The sequence below is a fragment of the Panthera tigris genome, chromosome B4 (genome assembly GCF_018350195.1).
Source record: "Panthera tigris isolate Pti1 chromosome B4, P.tigris_Pti1_mat1.1, whole genome shotgun sequence".
NCBI lineage: Eukaryota > Metazoa > Chordata > Mammalia > Carnivora > Felidae > Panthera > Panthera tigris.
The window spans coordinates 34,774,348-34,799,517 of record NC_056666.1 but is presented as its reverse complement, the minus strand read 5'-3'; the positions used below and the strand labels follow the sequence as shown (position 1 = coordinate 34,799,517).

Below are 25,170 nucleotides of genomic sequence, written 5' to 3'. Positions count from 1 at the left end.
CTGACTGATGCGCCTGATTAATAGGGCTCAGGAGAAAAGGGCAAAGTGTAAATCAGCCCCCACTACCCTTGCTCACTTGACACTTGCAGCTTGAGAAGGAAATGGGAAGGGGGGGACACTAGGGAGAATGTGGTAACAAGACTGGGAGGGATGGGGCTCCACTGCAAGGAGTGTCCAGGGATGTCTCCCAGGAGCCTCTAGGTGCTGGGCCCAAATCTTCCTTGCCCTGTCTCCTGAAGCCAGTGGTACCTTCCCACCACAGACCCACGGGACAAATAACTGTCTCTTACTGGTTTCCCATAAAAACAATAAAGCAAGTTTGATTCCTGCTCTGGTTTCAGGGTCTGCAATGACAGGGAAAGGAGTCATCCTGAGTCATAGAGAAAGAGTGTGCTGCACATCCACCCCCTCCAGGATGAGTCAGAGAGCTCCACACACACGCTTCAACCCTCTCTCCATCCTTCAACCCACAGTGCCTCCATGGGGTGGCCCTCTTGGTCTGCCTTTCCCTGCCCCCAAACATAACAGAGAAGGGGCCAGAATGGGCACAAGAAGGACAGGGCTGATGCCCCTCAAGAGCCATGATGAGGGGTGGAGGCAGACAGTGGATTCGTCCAAGAATGTTAGAGTGGACATGACTTTGCAGACCTTCGGCCCAAGCCCATCTCCACATATTCCGCACAAGTGCATGGAGTATTTACTGTGCAGCAGAGCCTGGGGATATACCAGTGTTTCAGATGAGGACACAGAGGGCCAGAGGCAGGAAACAACGTGCTCATTCTCACCACTTTTTAATAGCAAGGCCAACCCACAACCAGGCCCCTGACTCCCAATCAGGTGTGTTGGTGTAGGGGGCTCAGCTGGTGGCATTACCAGACTTTGTCTATATGACAATGGTCAGTGAGTCCAGAGCTGGTTCTAAGGTAGATTAAATCAAGATTGATCTCAGACTAAACTGGATGGGGCAGACTTGATCCTTGACATCTCTGTACACCTCTATTTCCCTTTGCTGGATCCCTTCTTCTATTGCTCATGGATCTCCCTTCCAGCTTCTTCCCACTTGCAGCACCACCCCCAGCACCAATACAAAACTAATGTGACCAAAGTATCCTGTTTCCAATATACTAATTCATACTAAGATGGTAGTGACTCAGTAAGCTACCTTCTGAAAAGTAACGTTACCGTTCTCTTTAGAGAAGATAGTAATGCTCAACTTAAAAATTGGAAATCTAGTGTGTCTAATATAAAACTTTGAGGAACATGACATCTGAGTGAAAAACATATTCCCCACCCTCCACCCTCCAGTTGCCCTACAAAGGCAGTTTTCTACTCTGCTTGGAAATAAAGTTAGCCCTCAAGAGATTTAGCAGTGCATCTATCAGCAGTCTAGTTGGCAATGAGGAGCCATTTTGAAAGTCCCTGGGCCTCTGCAAGGAGAGGTTTGCTGTGCAGACAGTGGACCACAGACTACCATGAGGGCAGATGTGATAGAAAGTCAGGCCTGATAAATCAGCCTGGTATGCAAGTTTTCCCAAAGCTGTTGCCTTGAGGTGTCCTGCAGGCTTGACTCAAGAAGTCCATGGGAACCTGCTTTTGTATGGAAATCCTGGTTTCGGTTCTTCATTCAGCCTGTGTTGGACAGTCTGAGTGTTCTGGCAGTTATAACCCATCAAGGCTCCTGTTTCCCTCTGCCTTCTGACCAAGACCCCTTCACTTTCTCTTTTCCTCTAATTTTCTTTCCTTTCCTTTCTGTCCCTATTCTCGTCTTTTCTGTCCACACACAGCCCTCTCCTTTCCCCTAAAATAGAAGAGTGGAAGGAGGCTGTCACAACACACCCCTTGGTTTAGCCAGACCACCATCTGGGCCTTGCCAGTGTCTCTTACATTAGTTCCCACAGGCTAGCAAGCTACTGTTGGTGTCGTTGCCAGAAAGTTTCTAAAGCAAAGGGATCTAGAACATTCCATGAGCCAGCAGAGGATGTGAGAGATCTATACCTCAGGCAGGTTCAAAAATGCCCATGAGTGCCCCCCAAAGCATAGTCTATACCATTTTCTCTTCATATTTAGTGCACCTTTTCTCTCTGTCATACTCTTGTTCTCTGTCTCCCGTTTTCTCTGTCCTGCTGGGCTTGTGTTCTCCTCTCTCTCTCTCTCTTTCTCTCATATATAGAATTCTTTGATGTTGTTAGCACTGCTGACAAACTGATTTCATTCATTTATTCTTTATGGGTTTCTTTTGTTACTTGAGTGAAGGATAGTGACTGTCCTTCCCAAGGGAAGATAAAACTATCTTGACAATTTAATTAGTCTTGTTTAGCATGAATTATTGGCAGGTAATAGCACCTGGGGAGCCATCAGGCTGCAGGTGAATAACACAATGACTCCTGAGGCTTTAGCTGCTTCCAGCCACATGAGCTAGCCACTGTGCAGCTAATGATACAGGGGTCACAGCTGTCCACTCTCAGCAACCTAGCACACAGAGACAGGAAGAGCAAGAATGAGCCAGGAACCAACAACCCCCATGCTCTGTACCTCTCCAAAGAATCCCTTAAAGGAAGTCCTGAAGGGGCATTTCAACTGTGTGTCTGTAACCACAAAGATTCAAGAAGAGCCCTTCTCCTTCTGACTAGAATTTTACAATGGGAAACAGATACAAGCCAGGAGGTTTCCAACATGGTGGAGGTGGACAAGGGGGAAAGGGGGGCTGCTCTTTCCACTCTCCACTGCCTCATATTTGAGCTTCCTTTCATTTTTCCCTGCCCTTTTCTGTCCAGTGTTTCTGCCTCCCTTGTCATTACCCCTTCTTCCTTTTCCTAGCACCCCTCCTCCACAGATCCATCTCTAAAGACCAAAGACCTCCTCCACAAACCAAAATGGAAATTCTGCTTAAGAACTGCTTGCAACAACCCATATTTCCTTCATTTTCCCTTAAATCTTAAAGCCATTGACAGCTACCCTCAGCTTCTATATATCCCAGTTGACTTGTGCTTATTTAAACTTTACATCTCCCTAGCAAAGAAGCTCTTCAACTTCAGAGGGGTTACAGTTTAAAACATATTTTACTTTGGTCTCCTTAAAATTCCCTTCCTTGCTGCCATCTCTGGTGGCTCTAAGTTTTAGCATCTCCCACCTCCACATCTGCAGGGCTACACTTTAGTTCCTGGTTGAAAGAGGAGATAAAAAGGATAATGAAGACTCTTCTGCCTTAACCTACATTTGCTGGCTCCTGACTGTGAAGGTGGTGTCAAATATCTCTAGAGGCCCCTGACTCCTGCCATTTCCAGTCATCTCTGCCTGTACCAACCTGATGATTGTCTTCCCAACTTAGATTAACTAGAGTGTCACCAACAAAACCTCAATCCCTCTGCCTTCCACCATCCCATGACTCTCTTACAACTGAACCAGCTATCCTGTCTTGCAGATCAAATTAAGATGAGATTAGAGACAGTGAATAGAGAGAAGCAGAGAGCATAGCTTGGGAGGTAGGGAGGGTGCCAGCTGGACCCAGACTTTCAGGTGGTCTGAAATGGAACTTATATTAGATCCACTCCCTAAGCTCTGGACAAGAGATACTTAAAAAAAAAAAAAAAAAAAAAAAAAAAAAAGCAACAGTTCTGACTCACATGCTCCTGTGACATTGCTTTTGACTCATGTTTCAGAGGAATGTAAAATTTTAGCAACTGATATTATAACCATTGTCTCAATGGCGGCCACTGGGATGGTGCATTCCTCTTCTGTGGGGCCTGTTCATGACTTAGCCAAGAGCCAACCTTCCCTGGAGGGAATCAGAAAGTAATCTGCACCTTTCAAAGTCAGCATGTCCAGAAAAGTGCAGCAGGGGCTTATCTCTTTAAAATGCTCTGTAATGACTCCATCCACGTTGCTGCAAATGGCAAGATTTCATTCTGTAATGGCCTGATCTCGAGAAAATATCCTGGAATACAGCTTTATTGGGTACTCCAGCCTAGATATCTACTGCCCAGCTTCTAATCCCTAGTAGTCCTCACCTCCTTGCTGTGTTGAGAAAAGAAACACTCCCCTTTTAAAAATTTTTTTTTATTTGACGTTTATTTATTTTTGAGACATAGAGAGACAGAGCATGAACGGGGGAGGGTCAGAGAGAGAGGGAGACACAGAATCTGAAACAGGCTCCAGGCTCCGAGCTGTCAGCACAGAGCCCGATGCGGGGCTCGAACTCACGGACTGTGAGATCATGACCTGAGCCGAAGTCGGTCGCCCAACCGACTGAGCCACCCAGGCACCCCAAACACTCCCCTTTTATATGGCTAAGAGGTATTTTCAACAACCTTTTAGTTCTTCAGAGAGACTGACTATGTAATGTTAACAATTGGGAGACACGTTCCACTGATTCTCCCCTTCATCCTTTTGGAAAAATCTCCATCTAGGAGAATCCTCTCCTTATCAGCCTCTGGTATTCCCTGAGTTTCACTCTTCAGTATCCTATGCATGCATGGTCTAAAGATGGTACCCCAGTGAAAAGGAGCAGGGAAGACATTCCAGAACCAAGACTTCATCCACTGAGGTGATAACTTCTAATTTGATCCTGAGCTTGATTCAGAAAGACAGTTTTCCAGAAAATAGCTCCTATTTGCTGTCCAGTGCCACTCATATCATCATTGCCAGCTATACAAAACCTAGGTAATCTGCATAAATACACTAAACAAGGTACATGAGTTTCCTTTCTATTTGCCCTTAGCCTGTTAGCTGGAACCACTAGCCAGGATTCTTTATGAAAATATTCCACCTCTGCCTCACCAATTGAATAATAACCTTATTTCATTTCTACCAATTGTATGAACAAATTAAGTTAATTGACCAATATCTTTTAAACCCTTGAAAATTACCAGACCATTAGAAAACAAAGATTAAATAATTGGCTGCTGAGTGCCTACCATTACTGGACAAAATGCCACTGGAAAACTCAGCCACAATGTTCAGAATAGATAAGCAGCTCTGTTGGCTCACTGTAGAAGGGTCTCCAGGCTCATGGGGCATAAGTCTTCAGAGTCTTTCCACCTTTTCCTCCCCAGGAAAACCACAGATGGATAAACTCTAAGCTAACTCAGGGGAACTGGGAGCAGATCTGGGAAAGGGTCAAAAACGAATGGCATAAGTACTCCAGGCCTTCAAACAATTCCAAATTTAGTTCAAAAAGTAGAACTATTGCTAGGTGACCTTTCAGGGCAGTATACCAGGGAATCACAGAGTGGCAAACAGCACAAACATGGCTCTGGGCTAGAGGTGCAGGTGCCCAAACCCAGTGGGTCCAATCTCCCCTTCTAGCTCACCAAGAGATTCCACTTACAGCCAAGCAAGGGTACCAAAGACTGGAATGACTACACAAGATCATCTAGGAAATGTCCTTAGGGGGTTGGCACTATGTCAGTGTACTGTGGGCTCTGTGAGGGCGAGGGCTATATCTCAAGCTTCTTCCTATTTCCACTTAGAAATCACCCAATGATTGCTTTCTTATTATGAGTGGTTAGTTTTTTTTGAGACCCTGGATCTTAAAAACATAGTTCTTCAAATAAGAATAGGCTTATATGAGACATTGACAAACACCACTCCAGCAGATCGAAAGTGCCCTCTGAATAGCATAGCTTAACACCCAAGAAAAAAAATAATCTCCAAATTAAAATGAGTCTTCAGATTCTCCCAAAGTGAGACCCTTAGGAGAGCTATCATTACCTGGGCTGGGGACCCAACATAGGAGTCCCAGAGAGCCCCATCCTTCCTTTCCCTTCTTCCCTCATTGCTCCTCCTGACTTCTTCTTACCCCCTATTACAGAGGTGTATCATAAGTATTATTAAGTTAATACATATTTTTAAAATAATAAGATACAATAAAGGTGATTAGAACATACTCAAAGCTAAATCTTGAAGTAAAATATGACTTAAATACATGAGATCTTCATTCAATGAGAGCTGTGAAAAGCTAAAAAGCAACAAGGAAACACACAGTTAATACATTTTAAAATCCCACATGTGAGATTCTGAATGTTTAAGAAGTAAGAAAAATGGTTAAAATTTTTCATGGCTGGGGGTTAACTCATTAGGGCCACATCACCCAGATATGTTCTCTAAATTGTCTCCATTCTGGTCCTGTTCAGGATAGGATTGACCCAGAAGATGCTTAAGGTTTTCTCAGGGATCTTAGGAGTAATGGAAGCTTTGGTGGTTTTCAGGGTGGATCCAAGAGGAGAACAATGGCCCATGCCTCCTATGGGAACTCTATCTAATGCCCTGGCATTACATGTAGTGTAGATTTACCTGTGTCTGACTCACACTCCCTTCCCCATTATAGGTCTAGAAACACAGAACTTCTTATCCATTAACACAGGAACACAAGCACTCAAGCAGCTTGAAATTACTTCTGTGTGTGTGTGTGTGTGTGTGTGTGTGTGTCTGTCTGTCTGTCTGTCTGTCAGTGTCTGTGTGTGTCTGTTTCTATGTTGTATCTCATCCTGCTAGCTAAATTCTAGTGACCCCACAGCCTCCAGGCCTGTCAACTGACCTGGCAGCTGGTATTCCTCATGAAGCAGAAAGCAAGATCTAGAATGCACTCTGTAAATGACTAGAGAGGTGTCCCTTCCCTTCTTTTCCCTTGCCTCACCCTTTCTCTCCACCATTCCTAAAAAAGGACATCTTAACAATTTGCTATAGGAAAAAAAAAGGAATTTGCTGAGAAATCTGTTACCAAAGAAGTATTTTCGGTCTGCAAGTAAATGTCTAGTTGTGCACATTTCCATCCTTCAAAAATTCCATTACATGTTTCCTTGTTTGTACCTTAAAAACAGAAACACAAGAGCAACCATCTGAAAGTGGAGGGTAAAAGCAAAGTCATGACCTTCTAGAAAGAGTTAACTTAACAGCTCAGATGGTCAGGATCCATCAGGGGCTTAGCTCTGTGTGCTGGGGCCCAAAGAGTAGGGGCATCTTCCTGGATACAAGCTCAAGGAACTGGGGGTTGCAATGGGATACTCACCAATGGCCAATTTCCTCAGCTCCTCCCCTAAAATGAACTCAGCAGTCAGACCCATAAGAACAGCTTTTTTGAGGGTTAATAATAATATCCTAAATTGTGTGCAAGTCTTCAAAATGTAAAAAACATTCATTATGGCCAAGGCTCTACACCTATAGACTAGGAGCTAAGCAAGACCAACTCCCGCCTGAACCTAAGCTTGAGGACAAGCCCCCACTACAGGGGCATTGAGGACCACCTCTTTAGATCCTCCTCAGTGATAACTAAAATTCAGTTTTCCCCTAAACTTGAAGGACCATTGCCCTTGAACTCCTCTGCTCAAGTATGTTTGGGCAGGGATGTGCACTAAGCATAACCAAGGCCTTTCTCCTTCAGCTGGCAACACCCAGGGTAAGTTAAGTGCATAAAGATTATCTTAGGAGACATAGCTCATTTCAAAAAACAAAACAAAACCTTCCTGCACAAAATTCGGAAGAACTCATTTGCCACGGGTGTGAATTATTTAATGTGTGCCCAGAAATGGTCCTGAATAGAAAATGCCTTTGGGTCCTCACTAGATGTGAGACACACCTATGCAGAGTCCACTCACAGTGATGTCCCAGAACCTGCCCAGCCTATGCTTTGTATTTCTTTCACTTGTTTCCTTTTGCCCTCCCCTGCCACGGTGTTGCTCCTGTGTTAGCCGAGACCTAGAATACCAGGCATCTTCGTTGGAGACTCATTACAGCTTATCTCTATCTGCCTTTCTTTAAAGCCAGCTGAACATACCCAATGCTCTCCCTTTATGGTAAGACCGACCCTCCTGACCACGCTGTTAGCTTCTGTGACCCTCCTCTAACACCCCCACCATCACTCCCCACCCCGGTCCCCAGAGTCTCTCGGAGCCCAGCCTCGCTCCTGTTGCCGTTGCATGTAGCCACCATGTCGTGTCTGTCCTGCCCTCTCCTGCCTGGTCGTGTGTGAGCCATGAAGTGCTGTTTGTGTAATGGTGTTCTTTTCCCTCCCTGAGCTTTTCTCTGGGTGATAATTCACTGTGATCTTGACCATCTAATGAGCCACCGGGAGAGAATTGGACCCAAGGGCCATTTCCTGTTAAACATTCTGAGGACTCCACTGGCTGAGTCTCTAGCCTTAATCTGATGTGGGAAACTTGTGCAGGGCACCCATAAGCACCATGGTAAGGGCCTCCAGAGAAAAGAGGAAAGAGAAGGATAACAGAAAGTCAGATGATGACTTCCCACTAATCATCCAGTGTCTGTAACATCTGGCCTCCTGTGTGCTCAGTATTTAAGGCCACAGTAAAATGTGTAAGGTGGAATTTATTACTGACAGTGTGGCTGAATATCCAACCACTCCAACAAATATACCCATGAATTTTTCTAAATTGCTGAAGTTCATTAAAATTAGGCTATCCCCACTTTTCTACAGCGGGCTACAAGCAGAAAAACGAACTCAGTAGTTTGATTGGAACACTCCTGATGTAGGAGTCTATGATTCACTTTGCCTAAAGTGACAGATACCACTGGGTGTGACCTTGAAGCCTCCTTGGAGCAACCTTCTCCAAAAAGCTGCCATCACATGTTTTAAAACTGAGCCAAGTGTGAGTTTTTAAAAGGACGAGTGAGTAGGTCAATTCCCTGAAAGTCAGCAGAATGGGGGCAAGATTGGGCCGGTCGGTGGTGTCTCCTAACACAGTCCATCCCAGGCTGGCTGGAAGGCTGCCAGGGAAAGGCTGAGACTGGATGTTGTACCCTACTTCACAGAGGCAGTCACTGGGGTCTGCTTCTTCCCAGCAGTGTCATTTGGCTTCTTAGAGGACGTTTTTGTGTCTACATGGAAATGTGCTTCTCCTCCTTCTAGAGTGTTAGGAAACTATAGCTACTTGTGGAGACCGGGGAGGGTGGTGAACCCAGCATGGAATTCAAACTGCAAGCTTGACTTTTATTTTTTAACTTATTGGATCCAGATGCCCCTGTAGCACCAGCTTCTCAAACTCTTGACACTCAGAGCTGAAGTTCCCCGTGTAAGCTTGTTCTTTCTTCTTTTTTCTCCTTTCCCGAACATAGTGGAACTGACAGCTGAGTTATAAAACCCCAAGCCTCCTCTGCCTTCTCCTCTGGGGGAACACAACCTCCTTTTAAGGAGAGAAAATAGAATTTCAAGTAGATACATGGGTGATAGAAATGCGGAGATTAAGGGCATCAAAGACTTCAAAATATACAGGCAGGGTAAGGGCCCAGGGGCAGGATGAGGAGTCCCATCCTGAGTCCTGCGATAGCCCATGAGCAGGCCCCCAGATGCCCACAGGTCACCCTGCCTAAGGGGAACAGGCCCACTGACAGGACCTGAGGCAGCTGTGGTTTGAAAATAGAAGAAATAGTGTGACTCCTCCCCTGTCTGGAGAGGCAGACAACTAGGAGAGACCCTTCAGACATGGTTTCTGTGCAGCCTTCCCAGGGCAGAGTGAGGGTGTGCCGACACGTAAGCTGCTGCCTCTGAGGTTTTTGCCACCCTCGTGGGTCTCCCATGCTGAACAGGAGTAGTAGGATGGGTGGCCTCGGGAACCACCAGCCATGTCAGTGACAGCAGACCATGGGATTAGAACAAAGGGCATTTGTGCTAATAGGATTTTCAGGGGTGCAGACAAGGTGTGGATGTTGTCAGGATCTGGCCTGGAAAGGACTAAAAAGAAAGCAGAAAGGTGAATCAAGAATGGGGAGGGCAGACACAGATCCAATGACTGCAGACTCCTCCTCCCTTGAGGGAGGCACAGGACAGGAACAGTAACAGGAAGCCCAAAGGTCCATTCTCTCCTGGTGCTAACAGGGTTGGGTGAGCTGCACTACCTCTGGGGAACAGGCAAGTGGCTCCCAAGGGGCTGCCACCACTGGCTCTCTGGCCGGTGTGGGCAAAAAGAGGGCCAGGGATCAGTCCATGTTGTTCTTAGGTCTGGAGGCAGAGTGTGACAGGGCAGTCTGTATTGCCCTTGAGCCCTGGGCAGGCACGTGCCCCAGCCCCAGGCCCCTCCAGGTCCAACAGGCTCGCCCTGCTAGCCAGCAGACCCCCAGCAGCACCATATTCCTGCTTCCACTTGCCTTGGCCTGGATTCTGTCCTTCTTCACCTTCCCCTTGCCCTCAAGCTTCAGAACTCCCCTGAGGAGATGATCTGCCCTAAGCAGAGCCCCTTGGTCCTCTCATATGGGGGCGTGGACTTTAAGGCTCACTTTGAGGGACTACCCCCCCCACCTCACCCTGCCTGTGCCCCCCACCCCTTCTAGGGTCTCCTACAGCCTGGAGAGGGTTAGGGCCTCTTAGAAGCCCCAGGGCAGAGGGGAGTAGAACAGCTTCAGAGCCCAAGGGGAGGCAAGGGCTGGGAAACAGTCACCATCAGAGCACTGAGCACTGAGCAGCAACCCTATTCCTACCTTCCCTGTAGCCATGTGGGAAGAGGTAGCACAACAGGAGCTCTGGAACCCCGAGCTGCCAGGGCACAAGATCCTGCAGTGGGCAACGCACTCCAATCCTGTTTGCTGTCAGCCCACCCGGCCCACCAAGACCCCCAGTACAATCATTCAGGGTCTGGGATGGAGGCCATGACCTGACCCGCCCAACAACCTTGCACAGAACCACATCCCGCTCCGGATGCACGTCCCCCAGCCAAGCCAGACAAAAAAGAGGCTGGGCTGCTTCCTCAGCATTCAGCAGAGGCAGGATGCACCCAAGACAGCTAGCTCTCAGCCTAGGAGATTTCAAAGCATATGGAAGTTCCTTATGGAATCTTCTGTTACTCCACCTAGGGGGTTAAGAATTAGGACTAAAAGGCAAAAGAGGAGAACAGATAGGGTTATGGGCTCAGGGGCCTGGGCACAACTTGGCTCTGCAGAGACCTCAGGCCTGAGTTGTCTACCTGGAAAAGGTGAGCAGCTGGTCTCCCATCTGTGACCCAGTGGAGAGAATCTAGTGCAGCTAACCCTTCCCTGCCTGCCTCCACCCCAACCAAGGGCTGTGTTGCTCAGAGCAGGGCCCACCTCGTTCTTGCCCCTCCCCTCTTTGTTGCTGTGTTAACTACCACCTCCTATTGCCGATGGATTCCAGAACGCAGAGGAGAACTCCCGCATCTCCATCACCTTCTTCCGCCTCTTCCGGGTCATGCGCCTGGTCAAGCTGCTAAGCCGTGGGGAGGGCATCCGGACCCTGCTGTGGACCTTCATCAAGTCCTTCCAGGTAGCCACCTCCACCCTAAGCGGGCTGCAAGGAGAAGAGCCTCTTCAGCTCCCCAAAGGTGGGGCTGCACAAGGGTCTCTGCCCATCTCCTCCTGGGCTCCCTGCGTGGGAGGCGAGGTGATGCTACACAGGAAAGAGCACCCCTAGGGGTCCAGTGTGGGGCTCACACTGCTGCTCGCCAGCTCTGCCCTTGATTTCCTCCTGTCTATAATAAGGTCATTGGGCTGGATTTGTGGTTTTCAAAAGCAAGCTCTTGGAGCCCCAGACTTCCCCAAAGTCAGAGCAAAGAAGGCTGGGAGCTAAGGGGGAGGCTGAGTGGTTCTGCTTTCTTCTCTCATCTATGTATTTTTCCACAAGAATTTACTGCACAAAGAGGTTTTATGGTGGAAAAAATTTGAAAAACATGGGCACAGATGATCTGATAACCTCAATGGCCCTCCCACTTTTGGCATTTTTAGGATCTGGCTGTTACCTGCCTCCCAGTAGGCATTTCTGCGGTGTCTGCTGTCCATACCTGTTTGTGGACTTAGCCAAATTCTCCAGGACCCCAGTGTCACTCCACTCAAGGAGAGACAGTCCCCTCCCAGGGGCACAGGGTTGCCTAACTATAGGATCAATTCTCTTTTCTCAGCCTTTATTTTCCATCTGTGAAAGCAGAATAATGGTCGCCCCTGGCCAACTGGTTATGTAAGTCTGAAGTTAAAGAGCAGCAAACTCTGTGAGGCCACTGGAATTTCTTGAAGATGACAGTGTAGGGCCCCTGCAAGTGCTGCCATGCTTCCTTAGCCCAGCACCAAAGGCAGCTTCTCCCTGCCCATGGAAGCACCACTGTCAGGCTTCCCAGCACTGAAGGATTCCTTCCTTGTCCCATGCTATGGCCAGTCTAAGCCCAGGGATGGGCATGGGAGTGGATCCCTGATCTGAACGTGCCCGTAACAGAAGATGCAGTCAGAGGAAAGTGCTCTCCAGACAGGTGCCTGCCTCGCTTTGGAATTCTATCCCAAAGGCATAAATAAACACCCTTCCAGGCAGCCTCCTGCCCTAGGAATCATCATCCGAGATCCTTGACTGGATCAGCCTTGCTGCACTCCTCAGAGCCAGCTGTCCACCCACCAGCCCCAGGCTGGCTCCCCACTTAATGATGGCCTGCAGCTGCCCTCCCTGCCACCCCCAGCCCACTTCCCCCCAACCTGTGCCATGCCCTGCCCACTCCCTGGGAATCTGAGGGTTCCGGTGAGAGCAGGACTGGTGGCTGGCCCTGTCGGTGGGTGCACCCCTAGGGTCCCACAGCTATGATGATTATACAGGCCATACACATTTCTCTGGGCAAGGAAAAGGCAACAGACAGGGCTGTGTGGCTTGAACGTGGATCAGGAGCTCTGACCTGACAGAAAAAGCATTCGTGTGATCTTGCAATGCCATCTAGTGGTGTGTGGGCACCTGGCAAGGCATTTCCCAAATTCTTGGAATCTCCTGGATTCCAGAGTCAGCCCTGAGCCCCAGGGCTCTCTCCCACTCTCCCCGGGAGAAGCAGCAGAGACTCTGGAAAATGAAGTTGTCTGAGCTGCCAGGCAATAATACATTGAGTGAATAAAATATATGGGACCTAACAATGTGGAAGGCATTACATTAAGCATTTTATAAACCTTAAATCATTTAAACTCCACAAAACCCCTGAGAGGTAATTCTTCATTCTTCTCATTCTTCAGAAGAGGAAACTGAGGCTCTGAGAGGTTAAGTAATATAGCCCAGCTCCTATGGCTAGAAAGTGGTAGAAATAGGATTTGAACCCATGATCTTTCTTTTATTTTCCTTAGTAATTGTTTTTATTACAACTAGATCATCATGCTACATAAAGGAAGGGTGTAACCAGCCTCTACCCCATGCCTCCCCAGGAAAACTTGGTGTGTATCCTCCATGGCTTTCTCCTTGCTGTACAGAGCCTAATTGGAGGATGTCTGCTCATTCTTGATAGTTTTTATTAAAGCAGTATCATACAATTTCCCTTACTCTGCAGCCTGATTTTCTCAGTACACCACACTCACTGCTTCTCGGGCAATTGAAACCAAGGGAAAATGGGAGGTCAATGCCATGGTTCAGACCTTCCCCCATACGCTGAACTTCTGTGGGGCCCTGGGAAATGCCACCTCCCAAAACCAGGCCACAGTGCCCCCTGGGAAGGGATCTGGCCAGCCATCTCCCTACTGGTCTCACGCCCTGTATCCTGTGCTTCCTTCCAGGCTTTGCCCTATGTGGCCCTTCTGATAGTGATGCTGTTCTTCATCTACGCAGTGATCGGGATGCAGGTAGGACAGCTCTCCTGCTGCTCCTCCGCTTCTACTTTCTCTTCCCAGCTCCCAGCCCCACTTTCCGGACACCTCCTCCCTCCTACCTCCCTCTTGCTCCGACTGTCCCTCCCTATGCTTCCACCTCTGAGACAAGAAAGTCACAAGAATTAGAACATCCTTTCAAATGGCAGCCTTATAGATAGGAGGATGAATGGCCAAGTGCGGTACACAACTTCTCTCTCCTGCACCCCAGGCCTGGCCTCTGCTCTCAGGTAGGGAAAAACACTCCAAGATTAACACCAGGGGCCTCTGTAGAGACAGCCCTTCCAAGAAACAACACGAAGGGTGTGTCAGACAGCACCCCTCCTTTTGCCCAGGTTTGCCAGCCTGAGAACTAGCCCCCAACCCCAGCATCATTACGGAGAAGCTCATGACTGAGAGGGAGGGAGAGAGGGAATGGAAGAGTGAAGGAACAAAGGAGGAGGGAAGAAGGGAGTCAGGTGGGCAAGCTGTCCCCATTAAACACGCAGCAGTTTCAAGGGCCCCCTCACAGGTGCCCTCACACTCTGTGGCATTCTCCAGCTGGCCTCTCCTCAAGGCTCCAGAGAGCTCCCACAGCCTAGCACTCACCTTGGCAGGGAGCTTTTCCTCAGCAGCTCCCTAAGGAAGATTCTCCTACTTATTCCTTGCAGAAAGACCTCAAGTTTCCTAGGCCGAAATCTTTTGAGATGAGAAGAGCTACCTTAACCCTCACCAACGGTGGCAGCTTCTAGGATAGTCATATCTTTAAATGGTCATAAAAATAAGGAGGCCCCTAATTTCATGGATAAATTAAGCTTGCCCAAGTCCAGACTGCTCTGAAATCCAAGAACTGAATTTGGAAGAGTGTTTGGGCATCTGGGCTGAAATGGCAAAGAAAAGGAGGCCAGAAGCGTAAGTCTTGAGGGCCTAGCAGTGACTGTAATCAATACCACAGCGCTAGACACTTGCAAGTGGCTGCAAGAAGATCCTAGGCATTCTCACCACACCAAAAAAAAAAAAAAAAAAGTTACCTGTGTTAACTGTGTGAGGTGATGGATGTGTTAATTATCTTGGTCTTGGTAACGATTCTACATTGCATTGTACATCAAATTACCACCACATTGTACATTTTAAATAGATACAATTATCTTTGTTAATTATTCCTCAATAAAGTTTTTTGAAAGAGAAAAAATATATATTCTCAAGAATCTGCAGCCAGAAGGAGGAGGAGGAGGGGAAGAAGACCAGTGAACCCTCTGTCCCTACACAAAGCAGGGTGCTGGTTGCAGCTTCCACCTGCTCTTAGCCCAGCTCCCAGTGGCCCACAGGAAGGCCCATGGGTACTTTTCCTCTTACACCTGCCCAGTGTGGTGGATGGAGATCAGGGGCTGGATAGGTCAGGAGGTGCCTGCCTCCATGAGGCCCTGCCAGGTCATGTCAGGGGACTCAGTTCAGCTATGGGCTGGATTGACCCACAGTCAGCTGTGACCCCTAAAGAGATCATTGAACAATGAGTGTCCACCATGCACTGACTTACTCTCCTCTCCCCCTGCTTAGGTGTTTGGGAAAATTGCCCTGAATGACACCACAGAGATCAACCGGAACAACAACTTTCAGACCTTCCCCCAAGCTGTGCTCCTTCTCTTCAGGTGAGTCTCTGAGGACAGATGCATACAAACACACCTACATGATGCAGCCCTATGGTCTGGATGCAGAATGAGAGGGAACTCTTCCAGGGGACTGTGCAGGGAGAGAAATCTGTTGTTTCATTGTTATTTGCAATACTTTCCACTGAGCTGCCCACTGGTCACTGGCTAGTAACCACCCAAAAGCACTAGGTCGTCACAAGTCTAATACTGAAAGAACCGTGGTTTGGAAGCCAAACAGGCTTTAAGCCAAGATTGTGACACATTCGCTGTGTAAGACACCTAACTTCTCTGAGTCTCAGCTCCCTTGCAAACAAGTACAGCTATACCAATGTCAGTGTCATTTGCTGTAGTGGGTTATTATGTCCTCATGCACTTAGTCTCCTCCTCATTTTAGCCAGCCATGAGCCTTCACCCCTCTTGGAAGGCCAACACCTCAGGCCTAGCTGGAGAAAAGAGTGTTTCTCAGCCTGCTCCTGAGTGAGTGAGTCTATGCTGCAACGTACTTCTTCCTCATCTGACTCCTAATGACCTCTTTGGTCCTTCTCAGTTTCCTGTTCCTCACAGCCTGGAACTCTGGGGCCCCTATCTAGACCAGGGCTGGCAGATGAGAATGATTTACCCCATCCCCTGGACCAGAAGACTTCTAAAGTCCATTCCAGATCATATATTCTACATATTATGGCCCTGGGAGAGGCAGTAAGCTCTCTACCATTCCCTGGGGTCCCTTTCCAGAAGATCCAGAGATCTATCAGACAGCATCACTTTCACCAAGTTCTATCAAATCCTTTCCCCACACCCAAGCCCAAGTATCATTGCTCAAAATGTATTAAATCAAAACACTTAAGCCTGTGCCATATTTAAATATCAGAGCTGAACACAGATATAAGACTGAGCACATGGGTCTATCTCCCCTCCTGTCCTAAAGCCCTTGATGACGGAAGATATTTCTTAAAAGAATAAACCCATAACAATACTAAGGTTGGGGGGGGGGGACATGAAAGAGTGCTGTTACTGAACCAGGAATGTTGAGGAATTTCTAAATGGAAGAAATCAGATGGGGTTCAATTGACAAAGGAACAAGATCTGAAGAAAACACCTTCCCAACAATGTGTGGCCTGTGAAAAAAGTGAGAGCACTTCCTGGATCCACAGGTGCACAGCACAGGAGAGACCATGACCAGGCCAGCTCCTCAAGGACCTGTATTTGGAGAGCATTTGCTAATGCTCACAAGCTGAAAGCAGCAGCACTGAACATCACACCCCTGGGCTTTGGGGTCTGAGAAGTAGAACAGGTCCCCCCAAGGAACTCCACCCTCAGAGATGCTACCTTCCCACCTCACCTGACAGCACATCTTCTCTTTCTTCCATGATCTCCAAAGAGTCTCTCTAATGAAAATTTGATCCACAGAGTTGTGAACTGGGTTCTCAAGCACAAATAACAGTCAATAATAATACCAAAGTACTGGGGGGAAACTAGTATCAATAAAGAAAGGCACCATGCTCAATTAGCAGATGAATGAACACATGAGGAGGAAAAAGAATATATGAAGCTAAAAGATTTGAAAATAAATATAATTCATATCTTTAGAGAGATTGCAGAGCATATTACATCTGTTAAATTAAGAAGGAGGAGGAGAAGTGTTTTCTTTTAAGTTCATTTATTTTGAGAGAGAGAGAGCAGGGGAGGGGCTAGGAAAGAGAGAGAAAGAGAATCCGAAGCAGGCTCTGCGCTGACAGCTCTGGGCTCAGTCCCACGAACTGTGAGATAATGACCTGAGCCAAAACCAAGAGTCAGATGCTTAAGTGACTGAGCCACCCAGGCAACCCAGAGAAGTCATTATTAATAAGAACAAATTAAAGAAAGAACTCAAAAAAACATACAGTTGTTGAAATATTCAGAAAATGGGCACAGCTAAAGAATGAGGTACTGAGCTGAAAGGTCAAACCAGGATTCTCTTAGTACACAGCCAAAGGGACAAAAAAATTGAAAATATAAAATAAAAATTAACACATGGAGGATAGAACTGAAAATCCCATCTTTCTAATACAAATTCAGCTAGAAAAGACAGAAGGAATGGAGAGAAGGAAATGAAGGAATGATCAAAGAAAATTTCATATAAAGATCTGAGCCTTCAGATTGAAATGGCCTACTAAATGCAGAATAAGTTTGTCAAAAAGTCCCTTAGGCACATTATGATGAAGTTTTAGAATACCAAGAATAAAGAAAATATCCTTAAAGCTTCCTAAAGAAAAAAAATACTTTCAAAAGTATTCCTGGGAATGCAAGCTGGTGCAGCCACTCTGGAAAACAGTATGGAGGTTCCTCAAAAAACTAAAAATAGAACTACCCTACGACCCAGCAATTGCACTACTAGGCATTTATCCACGGGATACAGGTGTGCTGTTTCGAAGGGACACATGCGCCCCCATGTTTATAGCAGCGCTATCAACAATAGCCAAAATATGGAAAGAGCCCAAATGTCCATCGATGGATGAATGGATAAAGAAGATGTGGTATATGTATACAATGGAGTATTGTCAATCAAAAAGAATGAAATCTTGCCATTTGCAGCTACGTGGATGGAACTAGACGGTATTATGCTAAGTGAAATTAGTCAGTCAGAGAAAGACAAAAATCATATGACTTCACTCATATGAGGACTTTAAGAGATAAAACAGATGAACATAAGGGAAGTGAAACAAAAATAATATAAAAACAGGGAGGGGACAAAACAGAAGAGACTCATAAATATGGAGAACAAACAGGGTTGCTGGAGGGGTAGTGGGAGGGGGGATGGGCTAAATGGGTAAGGGGCACTAAGGAATCTACTCCTGAAATCATTGTTGCACTATATGCTAACTAATTTGGATGTAAATTTAAAAAAATAAAAAATAAAACAAGTTAAAATTGAAAAAATACCAATTTTCATTATACTTGGTATTAGCAAAAGTACATACTAGAAGACAAAAGAATAATATATTCAATATTATGAAGAAAATGTACTTTTGGACCTAGACTCCTATAATGCAGCCTAATTAGCACTGTAACAAAGCAAAATAGATTCCAAAAGCATAAGAACCCAGAAAGTTTACTCCCTCACATGAACCTTCTCTGAAACAACTACACAAGGATGCACTTCCACAGAATGAAAAATTAATCTAACAAATAGAATGAACAGAGTAATATTAGTAAAGAAGCCATGAAGTTTATAGTTATGAGTTATGAACAAAGAAATTATAAACCTTATATTAAATCTAAATAGTTGTTAAGGGAGGTATTAGTTATTAAAGAATTATTAATTTTTAAGTGTAATAATTATATTGTGGTTACATAAAGTTATCATTTTATTTTTTAGATGCATATTGAAATATTTAGGGTTGATATAATGATATTACATGAAGTTTGGGATTTGCTTTAAACTATTCCATCACAGAGATAAAAGGTGCTGTATAGGGAATATAGTCAGTGGTACCATAATAGTGTTGTATGGTGACAGATGGTGGCTACACTTGCAGTGAGCAGAGCATATAGACTTGTTGAATCACTGTGTTGTGCACCTGAAACTAATGTTAACACTGTGTCAACTACTTCAATTTTTTTAAAAGGTGAGAATCCAAAATACAAAAGAATAAAATAAAATAATATAAAATAAAATATTCCAGCGAAAAGGGGAGAAGGGTAATTTGGGGGAGATATATGAAACACACACAGCAAAATATTGATGGTTGTTAAGATTGGGTGATGGGTACCTGGGGTTTCTTTATAATTTCTACTTTTGTATATGGTTGAAAATTTTTGTAATAAATTTTTAAATAAGAAATAATAACTGTTAAGGGAAAATGTCCAAAACCTCAATAGCAATTTGCAAGTAAAAACCTTAAAATTATCTCAACAAAGTCAGAAGAATGAAGTGGTAGAAGAATAAGAAACATGAAAGTGTGCTGACATTCTTCTCTTGTAGAGAGGAAAAGATGCTATTCAACCCTATGCACAGCCAGGGGAAAGTGTGTAAATATATATGTTAAATATTTGAAGGTCAACCACTAGAAAAACAGAAATGGAAATGTGTACATTCCAAATCACTAGAGGGGGCAAAAATCAGCAAGTAAAACCTTAGCAATTCCACAAAACGAAGGAAAGGCAAAGGAAGGAAGGAGAAAGGAAGGTAGGAAGGAAGGAAGGAAGGAAGGAAGGAAGGAGAGAGAAGGGAGGGAAAGAAAATTAGAAAAGAAAACAAGATGGCCTGAATAAAAGCAAAGATTAATAATCACTAAAAATTAAATTTCTCTATTAAAAGATAGATACTCTAATGTTAGTTTTAAGAAATCTAACTGTAGCCTGTTTATAATATAGTAAAATAAAATGATCTAAAGAAAATAAAAATAAAGGAATGGAAATAGAACAATGCTTAAAAAAAATAGATGTAGGGGCGCCTGGGTGGCGCAGTCGGTTAAGCGTCCGACTTCAGCCAGGTCACGATCTCGCGGTCCTTGGGTTCGAGCCCCGCGTCAGGCTCTGGGCTGATGGCTCGGAGCCTGGAGCCTGTTTCCGATTCTGTGTCTCCCTCTCTCTCTGCCCCTCCCCCGTTCATGCTCTGTCTCTCTCTGTCCCAAAAATAAAAAAATTAAAAAGTTGAAAAAAAAATAGATGTAGTAATAACAGTATCAGAAGAAATAAAATTCCAAATGAAAGGAACTAAATAAGACAAAGAGGGATATTTGATATAGATAGAAGGTATAATCCACCAGATTACATAATAATCACAAAACTACATGAGCCTAACAATATAATTTGGAAATATATCAATGAGACTAATAGAATAATAAGGAAAAAATGAACACTCACATACACACACACACACAGAAATACACACAATGGGAGATATGTCAAAAATGACAGATCAAATAGAACAAAATAAAAGAAAGGGTAAAGAATATCTAAAAACACAATTGATAGGGGCACCTGGGTGATTCAGTTGGTTGAGTGTCCAACTTCAGCCACTCACAGTTTGTGAGTTCGAGCCCCACATCAGGCTCACTTCTGTCAGCACAGAGTCTGCTTAGGATCCTCTTCCCTTCTCTCTACCCCTCCCCCACTTGTGCACGCATGCACACACATGCTTTCTCTATCTCAAAAATAAATATTTAATTTTTAATTAATTAATTAAAATTCAAAAAACACACAACTGACAAATTTAATGTAATAAATTTGTACTCAATAAATTGCAAAAAAAAAAGTTATTTTTAAGCACCCAGAAGCATTCACAAAAATTAGCCAAGATTTAAGTCACAAAGAAAAATTCAATAAATTGTAAAACTTCCCCTGACTCCAATACAGCAAAAATTATAAATTAACCACAAAATCAGTAGTCCCTCCAAAATCTATTCATGTAAATGTTTTGAGTCACTGTTCTAAATAACTCAAAGCTGAAGCTTACATACTTCTTAGAAATGAAAAGTGAGAGCAGTACATCTTAAATTTATAAGACGTATCAATCAATACCAAAGAAAATTTCAAAGCCAAAATTTTATTTTACAAATTTATAATAACCAAAACAATGGATGAAAAAGAATAGCAAAATAACCCCTAAATATGAAATAACTCACTTATTAAAATAAAAGGAGAAATTAATAAAATATGAAACAAAAATATTTATCAATAGACCCTAAAACTAAGTCTTTGAAAATACCAGTGAATAGACAAAACTTCATCAAATCTAATTTTTTTAAAAAGACACATCAAGAATAAGAAAAGAAATACAATTATAGATATGCAAGAGATTTTCAGAATGATAAAATATTATGAACAAATTTATGCCAAATACTTGAAAATCCAGTAGGCACTTTTATATAGGAAAATATAAATCACAAAAGTATCTTAAGAGGAAATTTTGTTTAATTAGTCACAATAGAAATTGAAAAGGTAGTCAAAGTTTTAGTCCTCAAAAAGTCCCAAGATCCAGTATTTTTATGTGTGATGTCTACCAAAATATCAAAGAATAGATCATCCCTATGTTACATAAACTTTTCAGGAACAGAAAAAGGTAGAAACACCTCCTCAGTCATTCCATTTAGTCATTCCATAAGGCTAAATAAGGCTACTACCTTATGTATTAAGAAAGGGGAAAAAAGCAAGAAGTATAAATATGAAAACTTGTAGACATAACTGTCATTGTTGGCAAACAACAGTCTAATCCAGGTAGAAAAAACAAGCAAATCAACTCAAAAACCTTATAACAATTAATAGAATCAGTAAAGTGGAAGATTACCAAAAGAAAACAATCACTTTCCTGTACTGGAAATTATTAGTTTGGTCAGCCTACTTTAACAAAATATGAAATGAGTGGCTTAAACAACAGACATTTCTTTCTCACACATCTGGAAGCTAGAAGTCTGAGATCAAGGTCCCAGTCAATTCAGTTCCTGGTGTGAGCCTTCTTCCTGGCCTACAGACAGCCACCTTATTGCTGTGTCCTCATATGATGAAAAAAATGGAAACCTCAAGTCTCTCCTTCTGTTCTTAAAAAGACACTAATTTTATCATGGGGGCCCCAGCATTATGACCTGATCCAAATCTTATTATCTCCTGAGGACTCACCTGCAAATTTATTGAGATTTAAGGCTTCAACACATGAATTTGGTGGGGGACACATTCAGTCTATACCAGGTAATTAGTAAATATAAGAGAAAAGAGCACATACTATCACTTTTCCTAGTCAACATTATACTGCAATTTTATCCAATGCAATAAGAAAAATAAAAAGTAAGAATTGCAGAAGAAACAAAATTAAATGCCAAAAAATCGATTGCCAAACTCAACAACAGTTTTAAAATGGGCAAAAGTCTTGAATAGACATTTCTCCAAATATCCAAAGAAGATATATAAATGGCCAATGAGCATGTGAAAAGATGTTCAACATCACTAATCATAAGGGAAATATAAATCAGAACTACAGTGAGATAGTACCTCATATTCATTAGGATACCTACTATCAAACAAAACAAAACAAAACAGAAAACAACAAGTGTTGGCAAGGATGTGGAGAAATCGGAACCCTTGTGCCCTGTTGGTGAGAAAGAAAAAGTCATAGCTATTGTGTAAAACAGTATGATGATGACTCAAAAAATTAAAAATAAAATTACCATATGAATCCTTGCACAATGTATAGGTAAACCAAATCATCATGAAGTACACTTTAAATATCTTACAACTTTGGGGGCACCTGGGTGGCTCCATCTGTTAAGCATCCAACTCGTGGTTTCAGCTCAGGTCGTGATTTCAGAGTTTGTGAGATGGAGCCCCACATGGGGCTCTGCACTGATAGCACAGAGCCTGATTGGGATTCTCTCTTTCCCTCTCTTTCTGCCCCTCCCCAATGTGTGCCTGTGCTCGCTCTCTCGCTCTCTCTCTCTCTCTCTCACACACACACACACACACAAAATAAACATTCAAAAAAAGAAAATAAATAAATACCTTACAATTTTATTTGTCAATTATACCTCAGCAAAACTGAAAACGAGTTGGCAAGTCCACAGAGCAATGGCATTTGTCCTGCACTGACGACCAGAGCATAGATTGGACAAACCTTTGGAGAACCAGGAATACCTAGTGAAAGTGAAGACGACCCTAACTTCCACTTTCTAAGCAGATATCCAAGGCATGGACCTGCATTTTGATTGCAGTTTTCTTTATAATAGCAAAAAAGAAAAGAAAAACCTTAAGCAGGACAGTGGGGTTTTTTTTAATGGTATATACATAGAGTATACTGCTATATGGTAGTTATGTTGAATGAACTAGAACTAAATGGATAAATCTTAACATGAATTGCAAACTTAACATGAATTGCAAAAAAAGAGGGACTTTTCAGAAAAGGAAGTTTGTCACCATTTATATATCGTTTTAAAACATTCAAAACAATGATATATATTTTTGTATCTGGTAGTGACTGTATCAGACCATTCAGGGAATGATAAACACCAAATTCAATTCAGTAGTTCCCTCTGGGCAGGGAGGATGGCACAAGGGGTAAGAGAAAGATCCAGAGATATGAGATGGGCACCATGGGTGGTAGACTCTCTCACCGCTCTCCCCTAGGTGTGCCACAGGGGAGGCATGGCAAGACATCATGCTGGCCTGCATGCCAGGGAAGAAGTGTGCCCCCGAGTCAGAGCCCAGCAACAGCACGGAAGGGGAAACGCCCTGTGGCAGCAGTTTTGCCGTCTTCTACTTCATCAGCTTCTACATGCTCTGTGCCTTCCTGGTAAGCCAAGGTGGGGCTGAACAGCCATGGGTATGAGTGTGCAGTTCAAGGCAGCCCAGGCCCTCTAACTACTTTTGCAGCTTGCAGTCAGAGCAACTCCATCAGAGGAACTAGCTTGCAGAGACTGAGTTAGGAGGAATGTCCAACCATCAGACAAGGACACAAAGCCCTGGGCCAGAGTGAGCCCAACTAGCATCTTTCTTGTCCATTCTTGGCTCTTGTGATGGTGTCATTGTACTAGAGGACAGAGGGGATGTGTGTGGAGGCCTAGAGGCAACCTGTATGTTTTCGACACTTTGATGCAGAGTGCAGGAAGGGCGGTGGATAAAGCTGCCCTCTGTCCTTGGCAACGCTACCCAGCAACTGTGTATGAGAGAAACTGTCCAGCCCACATGTGGGGTTCATCCAACCCTGCTCTGATGCAAGCAAATTCATACCCAAGAGACCCAAGTTCCAGGGACTGGTGTTTTAAATGGTGAATATAGCTGGTCTTTAGAAACATGGGCTTCTGCCACACATGGCACCGGCTGGCAAAGAGGATTCAAGTGTGCAGGAGGTCCTCTTGTAGAAACTCATCATATCTCTGTCCTCTGCAGATCATCAACCTCTTTGTAGCTGTCATCATGGACAACTTTGACTACCTGACAAGAGACTGGTCAATCCTTGGTCCCCATCATCTGGATGAATTTAAAAGAATCTGGGCAGAGTATGATCCTGAAGCTAAGTAAGTTCCCAGAGAGAAAGACTGATTCCCAAAACCCAGAGAACATTATGTGACCACACCTACAGAAGAGGTTCAGGACAGTTTAGCATTGGGTAGATCGACTGGAAACACTGAACTGCACCAGACCCCAGGGCCAAAGGTCAAAAGGGCCAGTGATACGCCAGGCATCTTTGGCTAAGTCAAGAACTTGTCTGCTATTTTCAGTTGGACAGAAGGATGGGAGATCCTAGTGTCAGGAATAACTAGTAAGTATTCAAGTTAAAATATTTAGTCAAGTAGATCTCACTCCATTCTCACTTCAGGTTCAAAGATACCCTCATAGGTCCATCACATTCGGTTGACGCTCAATAAATGCCTTTTGGTCAGATGGTTAGATTGCAGCAGCAAGTATCTGTGAGAATCTCATTGTACTACTGAAAGTCTCTTCCACCTTAAGCAAAGCACTGGTGGAAAATTGTTCATTAAAAGCACTGGTGGAAAATTGTTCATTAAAATGTATATATTGGTTTTGGAGTTTTACCATGCAATTCTGCAACTCTGCACCAAGTTTGACCAACAGAACAATAGCTTTGGAGAGCCCAGTACTGAGTCCTGGGCTGCCAGTCGAAACCACGACTCTTGACTGACCTTTGACTCCTCTCCTTCCTCTTTTAGGGGTCGTATCAAACACCTAGATGTGGTGACCCTGCTCCGGCGGATTCAGCCCCCACTGGGTTTTGGGAAGCTGTGCCCTCACCGCGTGGCTTGCAAAGTAAGAGATGACCTGAGTTCAAAGGAGAAAAAGAAAAAATATGGAAGGGAAGAGGCCTATTTGTCTTGTGACCTTGGTCAGACCTTGATCCTTACAGGGATTGAAGACAATATTTTATGTGCCTAAAGAAATGAGCATGGGCCAGATTATATTTTGAGGTTCCTACCAACAATCAGTCCTCAGATACCATAAAGGAAAGATGAAATGGATGCCTCATGACCCAACCAGCCACATGCCCAGTCCCATCAAG

General features: G+C 44.3%; 1 protein-coding gene across 1 annotated transcript in view; it reads left to right on the top strand.

Moving 5' to 3' along the window:
• The window catches only part of CACNA1C (calcium voltage-gated channel subunit alpha1 C), a 257,802-nt gene that overhangs the window by 204,089 nt on the left and 28,543 nt on the right, over positions 1-25,170 (top strand). Inside the window, exons 30-35 of the mRNA XM_042991494.1 lie at positions 11,099-11,227; positions 13,468-13,533; positions 15,094-15,185; positions 23,280-23,445; positions 24,042-24,169; positions 24,824-24,920. Coding sequence (XP_042847428.1) covers positions 11,099-11,227; positions 13,468-13,533; positions 15,094-15,185; positions 23,280-23,445; positions 24,042-24,169; positions 24,824-24,920 — 678 coding nt within the window. The remainder of the gene's footprint in view (positions 1-11,098; positions 11,228-13,467; positions 13,534-15,093; positions 15,186-23,279; positions 23,446-24,041; positions 24,170-24,823; positions 24,921-25,170) is intronic.